The sequence below is a fragment of the Phoca vitulina genome, unplaced genomic scaffold (assembly GCF_004348235.1).
Source record: "Phoca vitulina isolate PV1807 unplaced genomic scaffold, GSC_HSeal_1.0 scaffold83, whole genome shotgun sequence".
NCBI classification, from domain to species: Eukaryota; Metazoa; Chordata; class Mammalia; order Carnivora; family Phocidae; genus Phoca; species Phoca vitulina.
Window position 1 is genome coordinate 3,030,921 of NW_022589786.1, and position 19,756 is coordinate 3,050,676.

Below are 19,756 nucleotides of genomic sequence, written 5' to 3' on the forward strand. Positions count from 1 at the left end.
TTAAAAAAAAAAAAAAAAAAAAGTTCCAGGCAGGGCTTTGGAATCAGAGCAACTAGATCTCTGCTCTTCTCCTTACTTGCTGTGTCAGGGCAAGTGACTTCATGTCTTTGAGCCTCTGTCTGTTGCTTTGTAAAAGGAGATAATCATATTAGATTGCATCATGAAATTCTGACTTTGTGGGTCAAAAACAATCAAAAGTCAACAATTTCATACGGTTCGATGTAATACATGCGTCCTACGGGCTACTGTGACCATCTCATAAGATGATCCTGTGAGTGCGCACATTGTCCTCATTTTCTTTATCATCACCTTCATCACGTTAACCACGGTCGCCCAGGTGCGCAGGGCTTGCTGATGGAAGCAAGCTGAGCTCCTGCTCACCTGGCCGATCGTCAAGGCAGATCTCTCTTCTGCAAGGCTGTGCGGCTCAGTGGCGCTTCTCCCCGACCCCTGGCTGGCCTCTGAAAGCATCCCAGCCCACCCGGCAGGGCATTTAGACACTCCTGGAATTGCACCAGGCCTGGAGGGTGTGGCCTGCCAGGGAGGGCCTAGGGAAGCCTGAGAAAGCTGTGGGTGTGCAGGAGAGGGAGACGGTGAAGGTTTCCGGTCCCTGATGCTCCAGTTATGCGCATGTGACACTAGGTAAGTCCTCACTCTCTCATTTGCAAAACACTAGGCCAGGGCTGGCAAACTTAATCTATAAAGGGACAGACAGTAAATAATTTCAGTTTTGTGGACCATGTGGGTTCTGTTTCAACTACTCGAGTCTGGCATCGTGACGTGAAAGCAGCCGGAGGTAAGTAAAGGCAGAGGGCCCAGGGCGCAGGATACTTTTAGGGGCCTGTGACAATATTTGAATTTTAATTTATTTTCAAGTCAGAAGAAAAAAATAATATAATAATGATGGAGATGTAAGAGTGAATTCAGCCCGCATTATATTTGTCTTTATACCAGCACAATCATAAAATACCATTTTTAAAATTTATTTATTTTAATGGAGGAAGAAGCCACAGAGGCAAAAGTGTCTAGGACCCACCAAAATCATAATGTGACCATCTGTAGAAAAGTAAAATGTTATTTATGGGTATTGAAATGTGAACTTCTTATACTTTTTGTCAGGAAATCTTTTTTTTTTTTTTTAAGAGCTTATTTATTTATTTGACAGAGAGAGACACAGCGAGAGAGGGAACACAAGCAGGGGGAGCGGGAGAGGGAGAAGCAGGCTGCCCACCAAGCAGGGAGCCCGATGCGGGGGCTCGATCCCAGGACCCTGGGATCATGACCTGAGCCGAAGGCAGACGCCTAATGACTGAGCCACCCAGGCGCCCCAGGAAATCTTTTTTTGATTATTTCCCACCCAATCATTTAAAAATGGAATGGGCATTTTCGCTCATGGGTGGTACAAACACAGGTGGCAGGCCTCACACCCCAGCGCTTGGAGGATCCCGAAGCCCCTCCAACTCATGGTCTGGTCAGACTGTGAGGAGCGAAACTGGAAATTAAGTGGAGACATGAGGGCTTTCATGAAGAATGGGCAGTCACACCCTCCTTCGAGAGTTACTTTCACACCTCAGCCTGAAGTCACCATCCTGAAGTAGGGTCGCCTAAGAATTAGCTACGCAGCTAGAAAAGGCCGGTTGGTTAGGTTGTGTCGAGGGGTTAGGTGTGGGCCTCAGCCTGGATGAGGTCACTGACAGGAGCCCTCCAAGGTCATCGAAGCACGGGGCGGGGGAGGGGAGTGTTGAGTGTTTTCCTAACAACAACCAATTCTGACACCAACTTCGTGTCCTACAATTCAATTCTGACACCGTCAGACTCCACAGGCTTAAGGGCTCAGTCCCCACAAGACTGCCCTCACTTCAGACGTCAGTCACAAATACCAGGTCCTCCGGTTACCCACACTCTTGTCCAACTTGGCTACAAAGTCGGGGGTTCCCACAGACATTGCCTTCGGATTCAAAAATTTGCTAGGACAGCTCACAACACTCAGGGAAACGCTTTACTTACAGGATACACTTCAGGAATAGCCAATGGACAGGAGGCACGGGAGAAGGGATGGGGTGGGAGTGGGGCATATGCAGAGTTTCCACGCCCTCTTCAGACGTGTCACATTCCCAGCACCTCGATGTGTTCACCAACCCAGTAGCTCTTCGCACTCTGTTGTTTAGAGATTTCTATCATGTAAGCATGATTGATTAAATCACTGGCCATTGGTGACTAACTCAGTTTCCAGCCCCTCTGTTCTGCACAGAGATTGAGGGTGGGGCTGAAAGTTCCAAGCTTCTAATCATGGCTTAGTCTTCCTGGTGATCAGCCCCCATCCTGAAGCCTTCCAGGAACCCACCCAGAGTCGCCTCATTAGAACAAAAAACACTCCTATCACTCCTACCGCTCAGAACATTCCAAGGGTTTTAGAGCTCTGTGTCTGGGAACTGGGCACAAAGACCAAACACATCTTATTAAAGCCCAGTAAGCTCCCAACACCACTATGTGCTGTGAGCAATACTGCACAGCACTCCATGCCCCAGCTCAAATCCCATGATAATCCATCAGGTAGAATTAGGAGGTAGGATCTTTCATGCTCTTTGAGCAGATGAGGAAACTGAGGCACGGAGAGGTGAATTAACCTGCTCAAGGTCACACAAGCAGTAAGTGAGAGAGCAGGGACTTGAACCCAGGCTGTGGGTGTCAAAGCCCTTCATTGTGTAATAGCCACACTCTACCCACGTGGGAAGGTCTAATTGTATGTCATTGATGGACCCCAAGACTGCTTTACAGCAGTGGTTTTCAGTCAGGGACTATATTTTGCCCCTAGGGGATATTTGGCAATGTCTGGAGATATTTTTGATTGTCACAACTAAAGAGGAGGCTGCTACTGGCATCTTGTAGGGAGAGACCAGGGATGCTATTAAACATCCTACAATGCACAGGACAGCTCTCCACAGCAGAGTTGTCCCCAGATTTCAGCAGTATAAACACTAACCTTAAGGTTGAGAAACCTGATTTACAGGCATTCAAATGGTCAATGAGTGCCTACCTAAAGAATTTTGAGAAATATTTACTCTCTTATGTGTTTTTAAGTTGACATCTTGACAATTTCATCATATGCTTAAATATTTGCAAAGGATCTAATTTATTGCACATTATAAACATTGGCATTTAAAAATGAAATTGTTACATCATTCTCTACATACAAAGGAATCTAAATGGCATAGCAGTTTCATGCCAACCTTTGGCCCATCAACCATTTAAAAATACATGAACAAGCTTTTCTTTAAGAGTTTAAAATTTTACATCCTTCCTTTTATCCATAACCTTGTATCTCCACTTGACTTCACCCACAGATTTTATCCTAATTTTTTTTTTAAAGATTTATTTATTTATATGGGAGAGAGAGAGAGAGGGAGTGTTGGGGGGAAGCAGAGGGACAGGGAGAGAGAGAATCCCAAGCAGACTCCCCACCGAGCATGGAGTCCAACATGGTGCTTGATCTCACGACCATGAGGTCATGACATGAGCTGAAACCAAGAGTCAGACACTTAACCAACTGAGCCACCCGGGCGCCCCATCCTAATGTTTTATATTTGTGTGTGTGTGTTTACATGTGTATATATGCAAGTACATATATGTATATCAATGATCATTGATCGCCATTTCACATTTACCTGCAACCAAATACGCCCATTAACTGAAATGATATAACTAAAGATTTTTTTTCTTTGACCATAGGCCTCCAAGTACTGAAAACTTTTGGGGGGGCACTTTTTATTATTACACAGTTAACCAATACAACAAAGATATATTGCCTGTTTTTAGAAATAATTATTAAATGCTCAAGGTAAATTTTTTTTGGAAATTCATCTCTTAATGAGACAGGATGAGGCTTATTTTAAAAATCAGTTAATGGGCACCTGGGTGGCTCAGTCGGTTAAGCAACTGCCTTTGGCTCAGGTCATGATCCCAGGGTCCTGGGATTGAGCCCCGCATGGGGCTCCCTGCTCAGTGGGGAGTCTGCTTCTCCCTCTCCCTCTGTCCCTCCCCCTGCTTGTGTGCTTGCTCTCTCTCTCTGTCAGATAAATAAATATAATCTTTAAAAAAAAATCAGTTAATGAATGAATATTTCTCATTGCTAGATTAAGATAGGGTTTAGCATGTGTTTTATGCCAGTTTTTTTCTTTTTATAGATGCAAGTAATTAGAAGCCTTGGGAATAGAAGTTTTGTTACAGCAATGTCACTCAATTCTTCCAAATTAACTGTTAAAAAGTATACTGCGATCATTCTTCTGAATGATTTATCAGCTGACAATTCCATTAGGTTCTCCTTCAATTTTGTTTAAGCAAACCTTTGAATCACTCACTTCCTCAATTTTCTGGAAGCATACCATAAAGATTTCACCAAGGCTTCTAATATGACTCTTAATTACTCCCTGGACACTTCCCCTGTGGCATTCTGGTTTAAGCCAAGATCCTCAGAATGGGTGAGGTCAGCTAAGACATTACTAATTTAAACATATCTTTCAGTGTTATATTTTTTATAAAGTGCTTTCATCCTCTAACAAGTTTTAACTTTTCATCAAAACTTTGCAGCTGCAGATTTGACCCGTTTAATTTATGGAAATGTTTGCCATGTAACATAATTGGAAATGCCTGTCTGTTACTGTCCAGTAAAGCAAGCAGATCAGACGTGTTTTTGTCAGAAAGAATCCAGTTTTATTTTCCAATTCAAATAAGCGTGTTAGAATGCATCCCAGTGTCATCCATCTTATTTTTTTATTCTCAGTTCTAAGAAAGGTAGACGCAGGTAGATAGATTGGTATGTAGGTAGAACAGATACATGGTAGCCAGATAGACAGATAGATAGATCGATAGATAGATAGATAGACAGATGATAGAAAATGGCACAGATTAAATGTGTGTTGCTACTCTCAGTACTTACTTTGATGCCCCTTTGCCCTGATATCAGGTGGGCATCCCTGGACAATGGTACATTCTCTGAAGGAAGTACGATTGTTAAATAAAAAATGCCTTAGCTCCTGTTGCCCCACTGTACAACCCAGGACAGAATTCTCTTTCTCTAATGCCTTGTTATGCCTTTTATATATATATATATACAGAGAGAGAGAGGGGGAGAGAGAGAGAGACAGAGAGGGAAGGCCTGAGTAAGACTTTATTTTGTAAGGAGGGAGAAGAGTAAGGGGACTGACGATGCTTCACCTCCTGGGCTGGGAGTGGGGGTGGGAGGGGTATGTGTACCTCAGTTTGAAGACTTCCAGTTAAAACTCCCTTGGCTTTTGCAGGGATTGAAGTCCTGCCTCTGCCCTTTCTTCTTTCTTTCTTTCTTTTTTTTAAATTAAACATCGTATCTGGGAAATCCTCCCTATCATTCTCTGGAAAGCCTGCCTCACATCCTGTTGTATGAACGTCCCGTGACGTAGCTGACCCGTTCCCCCATCAGTGGATACTGGTTTTCAGTCTGTCTGGCGGTTACAAATAAGGCTGCGTCAACTAGTGGTGGCTACAGTTGTACCTCGTTGGCACACGTTGGGGACAGTAGCTGGAGGGCGAATCCTGCCCGTGGGATTGCTGGGTCAGAGGATGGGCATTTACAGTTGGACCCGAACCGCCGCCCACAGAGGCTGCGTCTATTGACCCTCCCGCTGCAGTGGACGCGATTAGATCACTGCTGCCCCTCACTCTGCCCAGCACTGTGTGCTTGCAAACGTTTTCATCTTGGCTGATTGGAGGGGTGAAAAAATTCTGTCTCGCTGTGGTTTTATTTTGCATTTCTCTGATTGTGAGTCAGGTCATCGTCTTTTCATATGTTTGCTTCCCTCTGTAATTCCTCTTCTGGGAAATGTCTGGGAAAAATGAGCCTTTTGCCCATTTTTCTATTGGATTAGTCTTTTTCTTGAGTTGTATTAACACTTTATTTACTAAAGAAATGGGCTCTTTTTCTGTCAAAAGTTCTGTTGGATACATTTCCCAGCTTATCACCTGCTTTCTGACTTTAGCTATGCATTCTTACATGTGTTGTGCAGAAATCCCTAATTTTTATGTATTTAAATTTATCAATCTATTTATGACTTTTGAATTTTATGTCACACTTAGAAAAGCTCCCTCTGAATTTATTCTTTTTAATTCTACCATGCCTTTTTCCCTCTCTTCCTTTTTTTGGTTTGTTTTCTCATTATTTTAAGACCCTTGATTCATCTGGAACTTATTTTGCTATAGGAGTAAGATAGCGACCTGGCTTTGTGATCACCTATGGTATCATACAAAATATCATTGGTCTTTGTTTCTGGTTCCTGGAACAAAGCTTCTCAAACCCTTGGAATTTCCTGAGTGACAGCAGTGTCCTTCCTAGAAAGCCCACTATGGGTTTAGGCTAATGACCATGATTTAGTGTGGGGTCCCTAGAAAGGCTCAGGGTGGGACTGGACACCAGAAAATCCAAGGAAATTGAGGGCTGGAACTTTCAGCCCCACCCATCAACCTCTGTGAAAGGGTGGGGGTGGGGGGAACTGTAGATTAAGCTCTGTAATGCTCAAACAATGGCGATTTGATGAGCTTCCAGGTTAGTGGAGCACCCACTTGCAGGGAAGGTGGAGCACCCCAGTTCCACAGGGACAGATGCTCCCGTGCTAGTGACCCTTCTGAACCTCGCTCTACGTATCTCTTTATTGGGCTGTTCTTCTGCATCCTTTATAATAAACTGGTAGATATTAGGGAATGTTTCTCTGAGTTCTGTGAGCCGCTCTAGCAAATTAATAGAACCCAAGGATGGGGTTGTGGAAACCTCCAGTTTATAGCCAGGTGGTCAGAAGCAGAAGTGGCAACCTTGACTTGCATTTGGTGTCTGCAGTGTGGCAGTCTTGTGGGAGTAGCCCTTAACCTGTGCGTTCTCATGCTATCTCCATATAGACAGTGTCAGAATGGGGTTAAATTTGTAGGACACCCAGTCTGGGTCCACCAAGAAATGGAGGAAAAAAAACCCATCAGACTACCTCACGGTCCCAACATCATTTATGCACTTATCCCTTTCTTCACTGGTATAAAATCCACTTTTTAAAAAAAGTTTTATTTATTTCTCTACACCCCACGGGGGCCAAACACACAGCCCTGAGATCAAAAGTCGCATGCTCTTCCGACTGAGCTAGCCAGGTGCCTACAAAATCCACTTTTAACACAGGCATAGTCTTTCGAGCTGCCCCCATTGACCTGTCCTACTCATGTCTAGGACTGAACTGCCTTTAGTTCTCCTTCTTCCTACCATTACTCTTGTATTTCAGAATTTTCTGGCTATTCTTGCTTACATATTCCTCATAAGAATTTTGGCACTGCTTCCTAATGATCCCCGAAATAAAGTTGATGTTTTCCTTGGACTCACCTTAAATGAATCATTAATTAGGGAGAATAGACAACATTTAATACTAAGTGCCCTTATCCAATAACAGGGTGTGCTTCTCACTTGTTCGATTTTTCTGCTGCTCCATTTTGAAATGTCCAGTCGGGCAGCACCTGGTGCTCTTGGGACAGCCATAGCCTGAGTGCACCCCCTTGCTCAGTGGGGGCAGGTCGCACAGCTCCTCAAGATCAGGGGGTCTGCCTGGTTGGACAACCGCAAGGCTGAGGGAAGGGCAGCTTGCCATTTGCCCCTCTTCCCAGAGCCTGTCCCGGCAGCCACCTCTTCTCTGTTGCAGAGACTTGCAACATTTGTGGTTTAATCACACCTCATCTCCACAGAAGCATCTGGAGATAAAACCTGATAACTTCCTTGGGAATGGGGTCAAGCCTTCTCTTCCCTGACCGTCGATACCTAGGACTCATCACAGGGGAGTCAGGAGACCATTTGGCTTGGGCCACCTAGTCACAAAAGGCCTCAAATTTACACTTCTCACCCCATCATCATTTGAGGTGAATCACACTGAGGCAACTGGAAGAACATATTCATTAAAAACTCAAATGTGAGTCCCATTACCAGACCTCATGCCAGCAGGGCACTAGAAATTTAATATAAATCATGTACCTGATTTGTGAATAGCAGAGCTATATTGTAGGACATTGCCACATATAAAGGAATGCTAAAAAATATTAAGCCTACATATTTTGAGTGACACATAGGTATCACTCAAATCATAACTGGTGTAATGCTTTGTGTTTTATCAAAACCTTTAAAGTCATATCACTTTACCACCCAAATTCTGAATCTTATGATAGAAATACTTCAAGTACAGTGCTTTTTGTATCCAGAGAAATAAAACAATATTATCTTATGTTTTAGTGTTAAAATAAAAATTGAACATATACCATAGTTTCTGCAATTCCGTTTGGGCATAACTTCATTGTTTTCAGATGTTGGCAGCCTCTAAAATGGCAAGTGTCCCAGGGCTCCCTTGAGGACAACAAGGCCTGTCAGTGCAGCATCTCACCTCAGGGACCCCCGGCTTGGGAAAATCAGGGGTTAAGCCCTGTCTTACTCACATAACGATTTCCTTTCGTGTCTGCTCCAGCATCATGTACTGCGTCCACTCCTGTTGGGTTTCATATGTCTTAGACTGATCCACGATCTTTTGGAACATTGTCCTCTTCCTGCAAAACACACCAGTTCGTTAAAGGAGCTCGTCTTAGAATAAGGCAAACCCCGGGGCTTCTAACATTGGCTGTTTCAGACAGAGGCTTCTGAAAACAACATAATTAACAAAACAAGGTGGAAAGAACCAAGGCCCAGGAGTGAAGACCTAGGTTCTCACCTAGACTCTGTCACCAATGTGATCTTACTTAGCCTGTCACCTGGATCTTACTTAGTCAATCTTCCCCCCTTGGATTTCAGCGTCTCATGGATACAATGGGAGTGAGAATATCTAACTCCCAGGATTGCAGTGAGAATTACTGTTTCATAGCACAAGACCTGTGCCTGGCACACAGAACATATTAAATCAATTGGATCTATGGTGTTTATTATTATAGTCATTGTTATTGTTATTCTTGTTCTTAAAATGAAAAGAAATACCAACTTGAAATACAGGGCGAGGTCTGTGGCAATGATTGCTATATCCATCATGTGGATTGCATGCTCATGCTGTCTGCGATTGAGATTTTGGAAGATATTCAGGCTCTAAAGAGAAAACCGTAGAAGAGATGTGAGAAGTGATGCTGGCAGGATAGTCACGCAACTACCGATGGCGACCCCCTATGGTGGGAGAGGCAGCCCAGGCCGATGAGAAGAGTGCTGCCCGGCCACACTCAGGCTTCTGGTGAGATGGGGGCTCCCGGCAGGCAATGCAGAGGGCCCTCCACCCATCCTACCTCATCTCTCAGCAATGTTTTGCCGAACTCCAAGTGGTGTCTTTCCAAGATGGAGGACCCATGGAGCTTGGCCAGTGGGTTCTGGGATCTTAATGGGAGACACACACACACATAATCAGTATGGAATGGCCAAGAGGGAGGTTAAAGACATCATCCAGTCCTGCCCCCTCCTAATTCTGCAGGCAGAGAGGCTGACGGCCAGCACTGAGAAGGAGCTTGTCACACAGTGAGATAGTGGGAAAGAAGACTAGACATCAGGTCTCCTCTCAGGCTTTAGCTTTCTCCACAGCTGATTCCGAGCCTCTCTGGGCTCATGGACTCCTTAGAGAGGCCGTTGAATAGCGTGTGCCCCAAAGGCACGCACACATACAACGCCACAGGCAATTTTAGAGATTTCTGGGTTCCCTGTACTCATTCATGGACATTGGCCCTGGGCCATACTTTAAGGATCACAAGGCCTTGATGAAATACTTGAGTCTCAGGAGAAGCTACGAATTCCCACAAGTGGTGTGTTTATTCATGTCTTTATTCAATAAATATTTGTTGAGCACTTACTGTGAGCCAAGCACTGAGCTCAATATTTAGCTTCCCATAAGGTAAAGTGTAAACACGCCCTCTAGCCTCAGAGCAGCATGTTCTAGGGCTTGTTTATGACTTACAGGCTGTGGGCCCTGGGCAGGGCCTCAGTTTCCTCCTCCATAATATGAGTACAACACTAGTCCCTGACCTACCCAGCCTACAAGGTGGTTATACAGGTCCGCCAAGACCATGGTGCAAGGACCACGTTTCCGAGGCTGTCCGGAATGTAAGCTGTGTGAGGACAGGGACTGTGTCTGCTACCGTGGTGTACCTCCTTTGTCCAGCACAGGACCTACCACACTTACATTAGGAGCATTACAAATACAAGGTGAATGAGTGAGCCAGTGTCAGTTACATTCGGCTTAAATTCATTCAGCAGGTAGGAAGGCAGAGAGGGAGGGAGTTTCATATATTGCTGTGATAGCAAATTACCACAAACTTAATAGCTTAAAACAGTAAAGATTTATTATCTGATAGCTCTGGAGTTCAGAGTCTAAAATGGGTCCACAGAGCTGCTTTCCTTCTGGAGGCTCTAGGGGACAATCTGTTCCCTTGCCTCCTAGCTTCTAGAGGCCACCTATCTTCCTTGGCTTGTAGCCCATCCTTCATCTTCAGAGCCAACAGTGCGGTATCCTCTCTCCTCTCTAACCTCTTGCCCCCCTCTTAGAAGGACACTTCTAACTACATGGGGCCCACTTGGATAACCCAGGATAATCCCTATATTTCAAGATCTTTAATCACATCTTTGAAGTCCCTTTTGAATATAAGGCAACATATTCCCAGGTTCCAGGCATGGCGCCATGGACATATTTGGGGGTCATTATTCTGTCTGTCACTGGAGTTTACCCAGACCCACAGGGCAGGAGGAAGTAAGAAGCTGTGGACCGTGGGACTTTCCCTTGGCCAGTGAATCTGCCTGAGAGCCTTTCAGATCTGAGTAATGAATCCTGGGAGCGGGAGGCAGAGAGGGTGGACAGTGGGAGGGCCGACTCACTTCATCTGGTAGAGGTTGTTGGTGCCTCTGTGGTCAATGTCATGGCAGAAGGCAGCGGTGACCATGGCCAAGGCCTCCAGGTCCGTGAAGTATCGCTTCAGCTTTCCAGTCTGGAAGAGCAATCAGAGGTGCCACTCATTCCTTCCTTACAGGGGTTGGAAGCAGAGCAGATGTGAGGGGGAGGCCTGGAGCTTGGGAACACAGGGCTGACCTTGGCTCTGTCCCTGGCACAATAGTTTGACCAGATGTTTGTCTGGGACTGGGGGTTTTTTCAAGGATATGGGACTTTCCATACTAGAAGTGGAACAGTCCCAGGCAAACGGGGATGGTTGGTCACCCTAGTTCTGAGCGATCTTAACTGGTCCAGTCTCCCTCTGGGCCTCAGTATCCCAATCTGCTCACTGGAGGTAGAGTGCACTGGACTAGACAGATGGTTGAGAAATTGCAGCTGTCAGGTTTTAGGATCTGGAGGGCTTTTGAACATGCCCAGACTGGCAAAACAGACCCTCCACTGGTTTAAGCACAGCCCAGAAGAATCTTTCCCTGAGCATCCTTCAAATACTTCTAGTTTATGCTGGGTGTTGGAGAACGGGTTGGGGAAGAGCTCTGGAGAGGTGATGCTGACTCTGTGACTCTAAGAAATAAATCAAGTCTCAGCGGTGTCACTGTCATCTTCTGTGGTGGCCTGGCCAGAATTCCTGCCTTGAGGCCCTAGTGCCCATCCCGCCCCACCATTCCAGCCATGAGGGAAGACCTGAGGAGGAGGGGGGCTGGACAAGGCCAGAGACTTGCATCATAATCTGGATGGGAAACATTTTACATGAAATACGAATCTCTGAACTCTCTGAGCCGAAAAGACTGACACAAATACACATAGGTATATCCATCCAAGGACACCGTGGCAGTGTTTGTAACAGCGAAAGGTCGACAATGAGCCCTGTGGCTAACAGTAGGGGGCTTGGCAAAGATATCCTGGTGTATTCGAACAATGCAGAATACTATGCAGCCATAACACGATATCATGGATAAGCCTCGAAAGCATCATGCTGAGGGAAAGAAGTCAGACGCAGAAGGGCTGATACTGTCCGAGGTACTCAGGGTACATGAGGTACTTAGGGTAGTCAAATTCATAGAGACAGAAAGGGGAAAGTGGTCACCAGGGCTGGACAGAGGGGAAAGGGGAGTTGTTGTTTGATGGGGACAGAGTTTCTATTGGGGAAGATGAAAAAGTTCTAGGGGCGGATAGCCGTGATGGTGGCACAACATGGTGAACAACGTACTTAATACCCCTGACTGAACCATACACCTGAAAACGGTTAAAACAGGGAGTCTTCTGTGATGTGTATTTAACCACAATAAAAAATTAAATATATGCAGAATGTGATTGGTATAGTTTTTCAAATGAAGAAACATGTTCTAGTATATAACTATTCAGTTGGATATAAACAAACACTCTGTGTGTCTGTCTGCGTGTGTAAAAATAGGTCTCGATGCTTCTAGAAGAGGATTTGGAAGGAGCTGTGCCATGGTTCTCTCTAAATAACCGCACTGGGGTTGCGGGCAGCCTGCGCTTTCCTTCACTTTTTATTTTATACAACTCTCTCTGCTCGGAAGTCACGTAGGCTAAGCGTGTGCTCCTCTCGCGCCATTTTTTTTTTTTTAAAGCACCGAAGCCAGAGCAAAGCGGCTGCTTCCGGGCGCGGGTGGGAGGTCATCCGGTGGGGCCGGAAGCGCCCGCCGCCCTCCCCCGCCGTCCCCCGCCGTACCACCAGCAAGGAGAACATGGTCTGCCCCACGTTGAAGCCGTGCCGCCAGTTGTGGTAGGTGATCCTGCGGTAGCCCTTGCTCAGCGAGTACATGAACCGCACCAGGGCCTGCGAACACGGGCGCGGGAGTGAGGCCTGGGAGGCCCTGCCCCCCCCACCCCTGCCCCCCACCCCTGCTCCCCACCCCCACCCGTGCCCCCCCCACCCCCCCCCACGGGGCCGAGCGGGCGAGCAATAGCTGCGGGAACGCTGGCAGAGTACTTTGCAAACGGCTAAATACGAGCAAAATGGACGTTGTTGGGAAACCAGGTGCGTGTGAGACCCTCCACTAACCCCGCTAATGGAGCGTCATCGGTGTTTCCCAAACTGGGCCCCGGAGAGCTACCGGGGAGGAAAACAAAAGGGGTCTTTAAGTCAGTGGTTCTCCAACGTGAGTGCCCATCAGAATCACCCGGAGGGCTTGTTAAAACACACACTTTCTGATTCATTAGAGCTAGGAGAATGCGTGTGTGTGTGTGTGTGCGCGTGCACAACGGAGACTTTGTGCTTCTGATACATTCGCAGGTAGTGCTGATGTGGTTTGGGGCAGCACTTGGAGAACCGCTGCTTGAATCAAACAAGTCTGGGAAATTTTGAGCTTAACCCCCACCCCAGGCCCCCCTTCCCCGTCGTCCGTCCCCAGGCCCCTAGATTCACAGTAGGCTGTAAGGAATCCTGCAGGGCAAAAGTCCTGTCTAAACTGACCCACAATTCCCACCCTTGTTTCACTATTAGTTCCCATTCATGCCTTGGGAACTCAGTGCCTCACAAGCCACCTTGAGAATCCAGCGCGCCCAGAACACCACAGTTCAGAGGAACTGGGTGTCTCTTTCCTGATAAATGACTCACCTGTGCAACATGACTAATGCTTTATAGCCTCAAAGCTGAGGGTGCGCTGTTTACAGATTGAGTTAAAAAAAAAAAAAAAAACAAGCAAGCAAGAAGAAAAAAGGAATCGGAAGAGGTTTATTTTGACCTTACCTCCTGAGGAATGTGAAATTTGTCCACCACTTTGAGCTCATAGTACATCTGTATCCCACATTTCACCAGCTCCAGTTCCGTGAGGGGCAAGTCGCTGAAGTGGAACTTATTGATTTCGAACTTCTCTGCATCTGGCAGCTCTCCTTGCTGTGTAAGGAGGGGCGTCCAGGGGTTGGGGCACCTGAAGGTTCGTGGGCCCCTCCCCCGGCAGCCCCCAGCTCTGGCCCCATCCCAGGTCTGCCGCGAGGATCAGAGCAGGGTGGGCAAGGGGCGTGCTTTGCGAGGCAGCCCCCTGCCCTGCGCATGCTCAGGACGCAGCCTGCGAGGTTCTGCCCTGCTCACCAGGATCTCAGCGAGTTCCTCTTCCTCGCATTCCCACGGCTCCTTCCCGTACACCTCTCTGGTTTTCTGCCAGTGCCCAGAATAGCAGAGAGAGAGAAAAAAAATCGGTTACTACATCTGAGGTCTGAATATGGCTCCACTTTTCCATTTCCATTCTCCTCCTTCCTCCAAAGTGCTTGCAGCGGGGGCCACCAACTCAGAGAGGCTGCCCTTCACCATTCATTGTTGGGCAAAACCAAAGTCCTGGGCTTCCGGCCGTGGGGACCTGCCTGCAAGTTCAGCTTTGCCACTTACTAGCAGAGCTGCTTAACGCCTTCGATCCTCCATTTCCTCACCTGTAAAATGGGGATAATAAAAGTACTTAACTGGTGAATTAAGATTAGATTTATGCCAAGTCATTTTGAAAAAACATGTATACAGCTAGATGAAATAATGCACGTAAGTCCCTCAGTGCAGTGCTTGGCACATAGCAAACACTAGAATTAAATAATGTTGCTGATATTCTTATTGTTTCTATTACTGACTGGAGTCAGAAGGTCTTGCTCGTGGTCCTGGCTCTTCCTCTTACTTACTGTGTGACTTGGGGCAAGTTTCTTCCTTCCCCGGGCCTATTGTACCATATGGGCATGTGCCAGAGGAGGGGGGACCTGGACCCAGTTTCTTGCTTCTGATTTCTTGACCCAGAGCATAGTCTATTCACTTTTCACTGGTTCCCTGAGGCTGTGCTGCCAGAGGGCCCACATATCCATCACTTGGCTGAAATCATGGACTGAGACAAGCAAACCATGAGTCAGTTCATCCAAACTACATGATTTCTCCTTTGAATTTATCAGTGATTGGGATGAAATGATCAAATTTGTTGTGATATCTTCCCAGCTTAAGAAATCACTTCTGAAAACATTGGCCTGTATTGTTTCAACTTGTGAGATCTATAAGCAAGGTCTTGGGAGCTCAGCTGGGCATCTTATCCAATGCCATTTGGCTAACTCAATTGACTTCTAAGATCATGATCTCTTTGAGAACAAAATCCCAGGAATGATGAGTCACTAATCACCATATATCTTTCAAAGTACCTCATCCAGTTTCCTACCCCAGGTAGGACTCTCCTCTATAGCATCCCTGATAAATGATCACCCAGCCTCTACTTGGATACCTCTCTTGACAGGGTGCTCACTACCCCATGAGGCAGCCCCCGTTCATAAGAATAGTAGAGAATTTGCTCATTATCCTGATAAAGGTTAAACGAGAACTATTTAATGAGCTGGGTGATTAGGGGACAAGGTACTTCCCCCTTCTGGACCTCAGTTTCTTCATATCTACAACAGGGATAGAAACACTTATCCTGCCCACCTTAGTGTGCTGTTGTGAGCATCAAACAATACACTAAGTGTGAAATTGCCTTATAAACTGTAAAGTGATGAAACTATGTGAGGACTCCCTACTAACATCTAACTCCTTCTGTCATACTTCTTTGCTCACCAAACTCCTCTGTGATCTGATTGGGTTTCTGAGTGAGCTGGCCCCGTGGAGGGAGTCTCTGAGAAACTGACCGTTGTCCATCGGGCTGTCAGAGAGAGCTTCCTCTCAGAGTAGGTGCTGTGGTTGGGTGACTCCATCTCTACTACCAAGTCAGCCCTCAGCACAGTGAAAAATGGAGTTTCCAGAGCTGTTAAGCCAAGATCTGGCCCTAAGACTGAGGTGGCATGCAAAGGACAGCTGTCGCCAAGCCACACAGATCAGCCATTATGTATGAGTCGCTGGTACTCGTGGAGCCATCCATCCATCCGTTGAATGTGAGGGGCCCGGGACATCCCTGTGCAAGGCCAGCCCACTCGTCTCTGCCTTCACGGAGCTTGAGTATTGCTCTGGCCACGTACCAAGGGTGTTTCTGCTAGAGCAGAAACAATAAAAGAACTTTACCCACCAGGATTTTCTGGATTTCTTCATTGTCACACTTCACGTGGTATTTTACCATGTCCTGGAAAATATCCTTCCGGTTTTCAAGTCTGTTCATTGACTCATAGGTGTCAGGGTTTAAGACGGACCAGCCCAGGAATTGAGCCAAAGACTGAAAGGAAAGAAAAGAAGAACATCCAGAGGCAGAACATCCAGGCTTGATCCTGTCTTTGCAACTTAGGGCAAGACTCCAGGATTCCATTTCCTCAGCTGTACGATGGGTTTGATCAGCTGGGTATTGCCCTCCTCGAAGAGATGGTGTGAGGATAAAGATCAAACAATGGATGGGAATGCACTTTAAAATAAAGTTCCAACACACATAAAGCATCATTCTTATCTGTAATAACTTTACCCAAGTATGTGTACCCATGTGGGAATAGGAGGCATATGGGAACTCTGTACTTTCTGCTCATTTTTGCCATGATCCTAAAAATGCTAAGAGGTAAAGTTTATTAATTAAAATTTGTTTCAAAGGGAATGTGGATTTCTCTGACAGCACATGGTAGTGCAGAAGTGGGAGCAAAGAGAGCGGACATTTAGGCTGAGTCAGGGTCGCATCGAAAAGGTAAGCTCCCACCCCTTCCCAAGTGAGGGCCCCCCACATGCTGGCAACAAGCCAATGCTGCAACCCAATGGCAAAGGCCTCCTCCCAAACCATACCTCCATGAGGGTCTCGTCCATCTCATCAAAGGGCTTCCCATCTTTGCGATTGTAAAACGTGGCCACCCCAACAATTTCTTCCTTCTTGTTCACAATTGGCATAGAAAGGACATTCTTAATCATCCATCCGGACTCATCCAGAGGCTCTTTCTACAAGAGAAGCCAGAGTAGGTTATAAATCTGTTACTGTTCAGGAGGACCTTTCATTCAGAAGTCTGGCCAGAACTGGCCCTAGAAATAGCAGTCAGAAAAGGACAAGGGAACAATAATTCTGTCTGCTTGTTATCAACAACATATGCAACAACAGAGGAGGAGCAGAGGGGTTCCAATGAGTTTAAATACCATATAGTTCACCAGCCTCTGTGCGTCAAAACTTTCAGACTTTCTGCCATGCCAGCTATTTAGGTCTGTTTAAAAAGTGCTTGTGCTTTCCAGGTAATATCTAAAAATGAAAACTGCGAAACAACTAGGGTCTGTGGGTAGGTGGTAAACAAAGCAGATTGTGGCTATGTCAACAAAACCTTTGGCTTAATGATGGGCTCTGTGCTTTGTTTTCCACCTGCCTGCTCTAAGAAGAGGTTAAGGTAATCTGGAGTGTTTCACCTGCTTCTGATCGTTTAGAGTCTCTCATTCACGGTGTCTCCCACACGCTACCAGTGCTGGAAGGGGCTTAACAAAGCCATCATTAAAGATCTTGTTTGTTGGGTGCCTGGGTGGCTCAGTTGGTTAAGTGACTGCCTTCGGCTCAGGTCATGATCCTGGAGTCCCTGGATCGAGTCCCACATCGGGCTCCCTGCTCGGCAGGGAGTCTGCTTCTCCCTCTGACCCTCCCCCCTCTCATGTGCTCTCTCTCTCTCATTCTCTCTGTCTCAAATAAATAAATAAAATCTTTAAAAAAAAAAAAAAAAAAGATCTTGTTTGTTTGTCTCTTGACTCTGTTTTTTTTTTTTTTAAGACTTTATTTATTTATTCATAAGAGACAGAGACAGAGAGAGAGGCAGAGGGAGAAGCAGGGAGCCTGATGCGGGACTCGATCCCAGGACCCCGGGATCATGACCTGAGCCGAAGGCAGACGCTTAACCATCTGAGCCACTCAGGCGTCCTTGTCTCTTGACTCTTGATGTGACTCCCTGGGTTACTTTTGGCCTGTCATTTTATCTCAGTGGGCCTCAATTGTCTCATCTGTAGATGGGGATGGTAGCAAGAATCTCTGGCTCACGGAACAAATGAGACAAGGGAGCTGAAATATCTCGGTCAGTCGTAAGGTGTCCCTTTGTGAGTCATTTCCCCTCTGTCTGAGCCTCTCACTTTTATCATTTATAACATGGCAATGACTGGACTAGGTCATTTCTAGGCTCTTTTCTCATGGACTCGTAAAATATTAAACATTTAACTGAGCTAGAAATCGAAAAAACCAAGGCAAATGAGGCACAAAAGTTATCCTCAGGTTGCTCATAATCTGGAAGGTAAGTGAGCAACTGCACAGCAGGTGGGGAGTTTCTTATGGTTCTGGGGGAGCCAGAGGAGGGAAGGAAATCAAGGAAGGCTTCCTGTACTTGGAGAGTCTTCCAATTCCAAAGTTCTAAGATTCTTAAGGTGGTGAGATGGTGATAAGGATAATGATGATTTCAGTAACACTGGAACTCAGCACCTGGTGGGAAAGTGACTCCAGGAGGATGCAGATTACAGCCCAAAGAGCAAAGGGCTGTTGGTCAGGAAACATGAGTTCCAGCTCTGCCTTCCCCCCAAGTCTCCACCTAACCTTCGGGGAACCCCTTCCTTCTGAAGGCCATGATAAGGAGACAGGTTTTATTGAAAGCCAAACACGAAAGCATTAAGGATTTTTAAGCAGAGAAGTTACTTGATGCAGCCTGAGTTTCGAAAAATTACTCAGGCTACTTTGTAGAGGATGAGTTAGAGGAAGAAGCCTAGAATCTAAAAACAAGATCAGATTTGATTTTTTTAATGTGGGTAAATGGACTTAATTGGGTAGGGACCAAGTTCTGTATGGTTATAGTCAGGTTAGCCGTTCTCGGCAGTAATTGGAGCTCGTCACACAGATACGATCAAAATCCCAACACAAGGCATATGACGTTACCTTTGGAAGGATATCCTTGCTAAGCTCTTTCATGATGGTCCTCAAAGAGTAAAAAAATAATTCACTAATTTTTCTAAGAGTCATTTTTATTTTCTTCTTAATTATTTCCTAATTGCTAATGCTTTGTTTTTCTTCCATCTGGCGGGCTAACCTCAACAAATATTGATAGCTCCACCTGGAGCTGAAGATATTAAGAAAGATAAGGCCCAACCGTTGGCCAAAGGAAGCTGATATTCTGCTGAGAGGAATTAATCTGAAAGCAAAGAAGGGTAATAAAAGATAAAGTAAGGGGAATATAGTATGGAGAACTCCAGGCCACGTGTCCTCTGTCCTCGCCATGTGTCATCTGGCTTTGGTCTACTTCTCTAGAATCTCCTCCTGCCACTCTCCACGCTAGCTCTCACTTAGATTCATAGGGCTACTCTAGGTCCTTCCAACAAGCTCTCTCTTTCCTGTAGTCTTCTCTCCTTTCTTTGCTGCCCCAACATAATTGCTCAGGGACATTCCTTGATTCCTTCCAGATTAAGTCAGGTCCCCAGAAAGATTCCCTCCTCTATCCTTCTGTCCTTTTTTGACCAGCACTCCATGGCCTTTCTCCCCATGGAGATAAAGACCATGTCTGTCCGGTCCACCATTGCGGCCAGTGTAGCCCTGTGTCACATCCTGGCACAGAGAACGCCCTCCATAAACACTTGTGACAAAGACAGATAAAATCAAATGGAGTGCTAAACAGCATTCCATGAGAATCCCAAAGAGACAGAAATGATATTAGCCAGAGGAAACAGAATAAGACTTCATAGAAGTTTCATAGCATTTGAGGTTGTACTGAAGAGCAGAGAGTATTTGGGCAGGACAGGATGGTTCCGGGGCTGGGGAACAACATAAGCAAAGGTCCAGAGGCCAGAAAGCAAAGCGTGTGAACATTAAAACCAAATGGAACCTTGGAATTTACCAAAGTAACTCCCTCCCCACTTCCATGGGCACATGGTTTTTTTTCCATCCGTGTTTTTACTTTGTTGAGACGGCTTCCCAATA

General features: G+C 46.0%; 1 protein-coding gene across 1 annotated transcript in view; it reads right to left on the reverse strand.

Annotated features, from left to right (window-relative positions):
• The window catches only part of PDE6A (phosphodiesterase 6A), a 57,720-nt gene that overhangs the window by 9,907 nt on the left and 28,057 nt on the right, over positions 1 to 19,756 (reverse strand). Inside the window, exons 9-17 of the mRNA XM_032395307.1 lie at positions 16,624 to 16,773; positions 15,932 to 16,075; positions 14,008 to 14,073; positions 13,666 to 13,812; positions 12,646 to 12,753; positions 10,880 to 10,989; positions 9,307 to 9,394; positions 9,015 to 9,115; positions 8,482 to 8,589 (exon numbers count right to left, since the gene is read on the reverse strand). Coding sequence (XP_032251198.1) covers positions 8,482 to 8,589; positions 9,015 to 9,115; positions 9,307 to 9,394; positions 10,880 to 10,989; positions 12,646 to 12,753; positions 13,666 to 13,812; positions 14,008 to 14,073; positions 15,932 to 16,075; positions 16,624 to 16,773 — 1,022 coding nt within the window. The remainder of the gene's footprint in view (positions 1 to 8,481; positions 8,590 to 9,014; positions 9,116 to 9,306; positions 9,395 to 10,879; positions 10,990 to 12,645; positions 12,754 to 13,665; positions 13,813 to 14,007; positions 14,074 to 15,931; positions 16,076 to 16,623; positions 16,774 to 19,756) is intronic.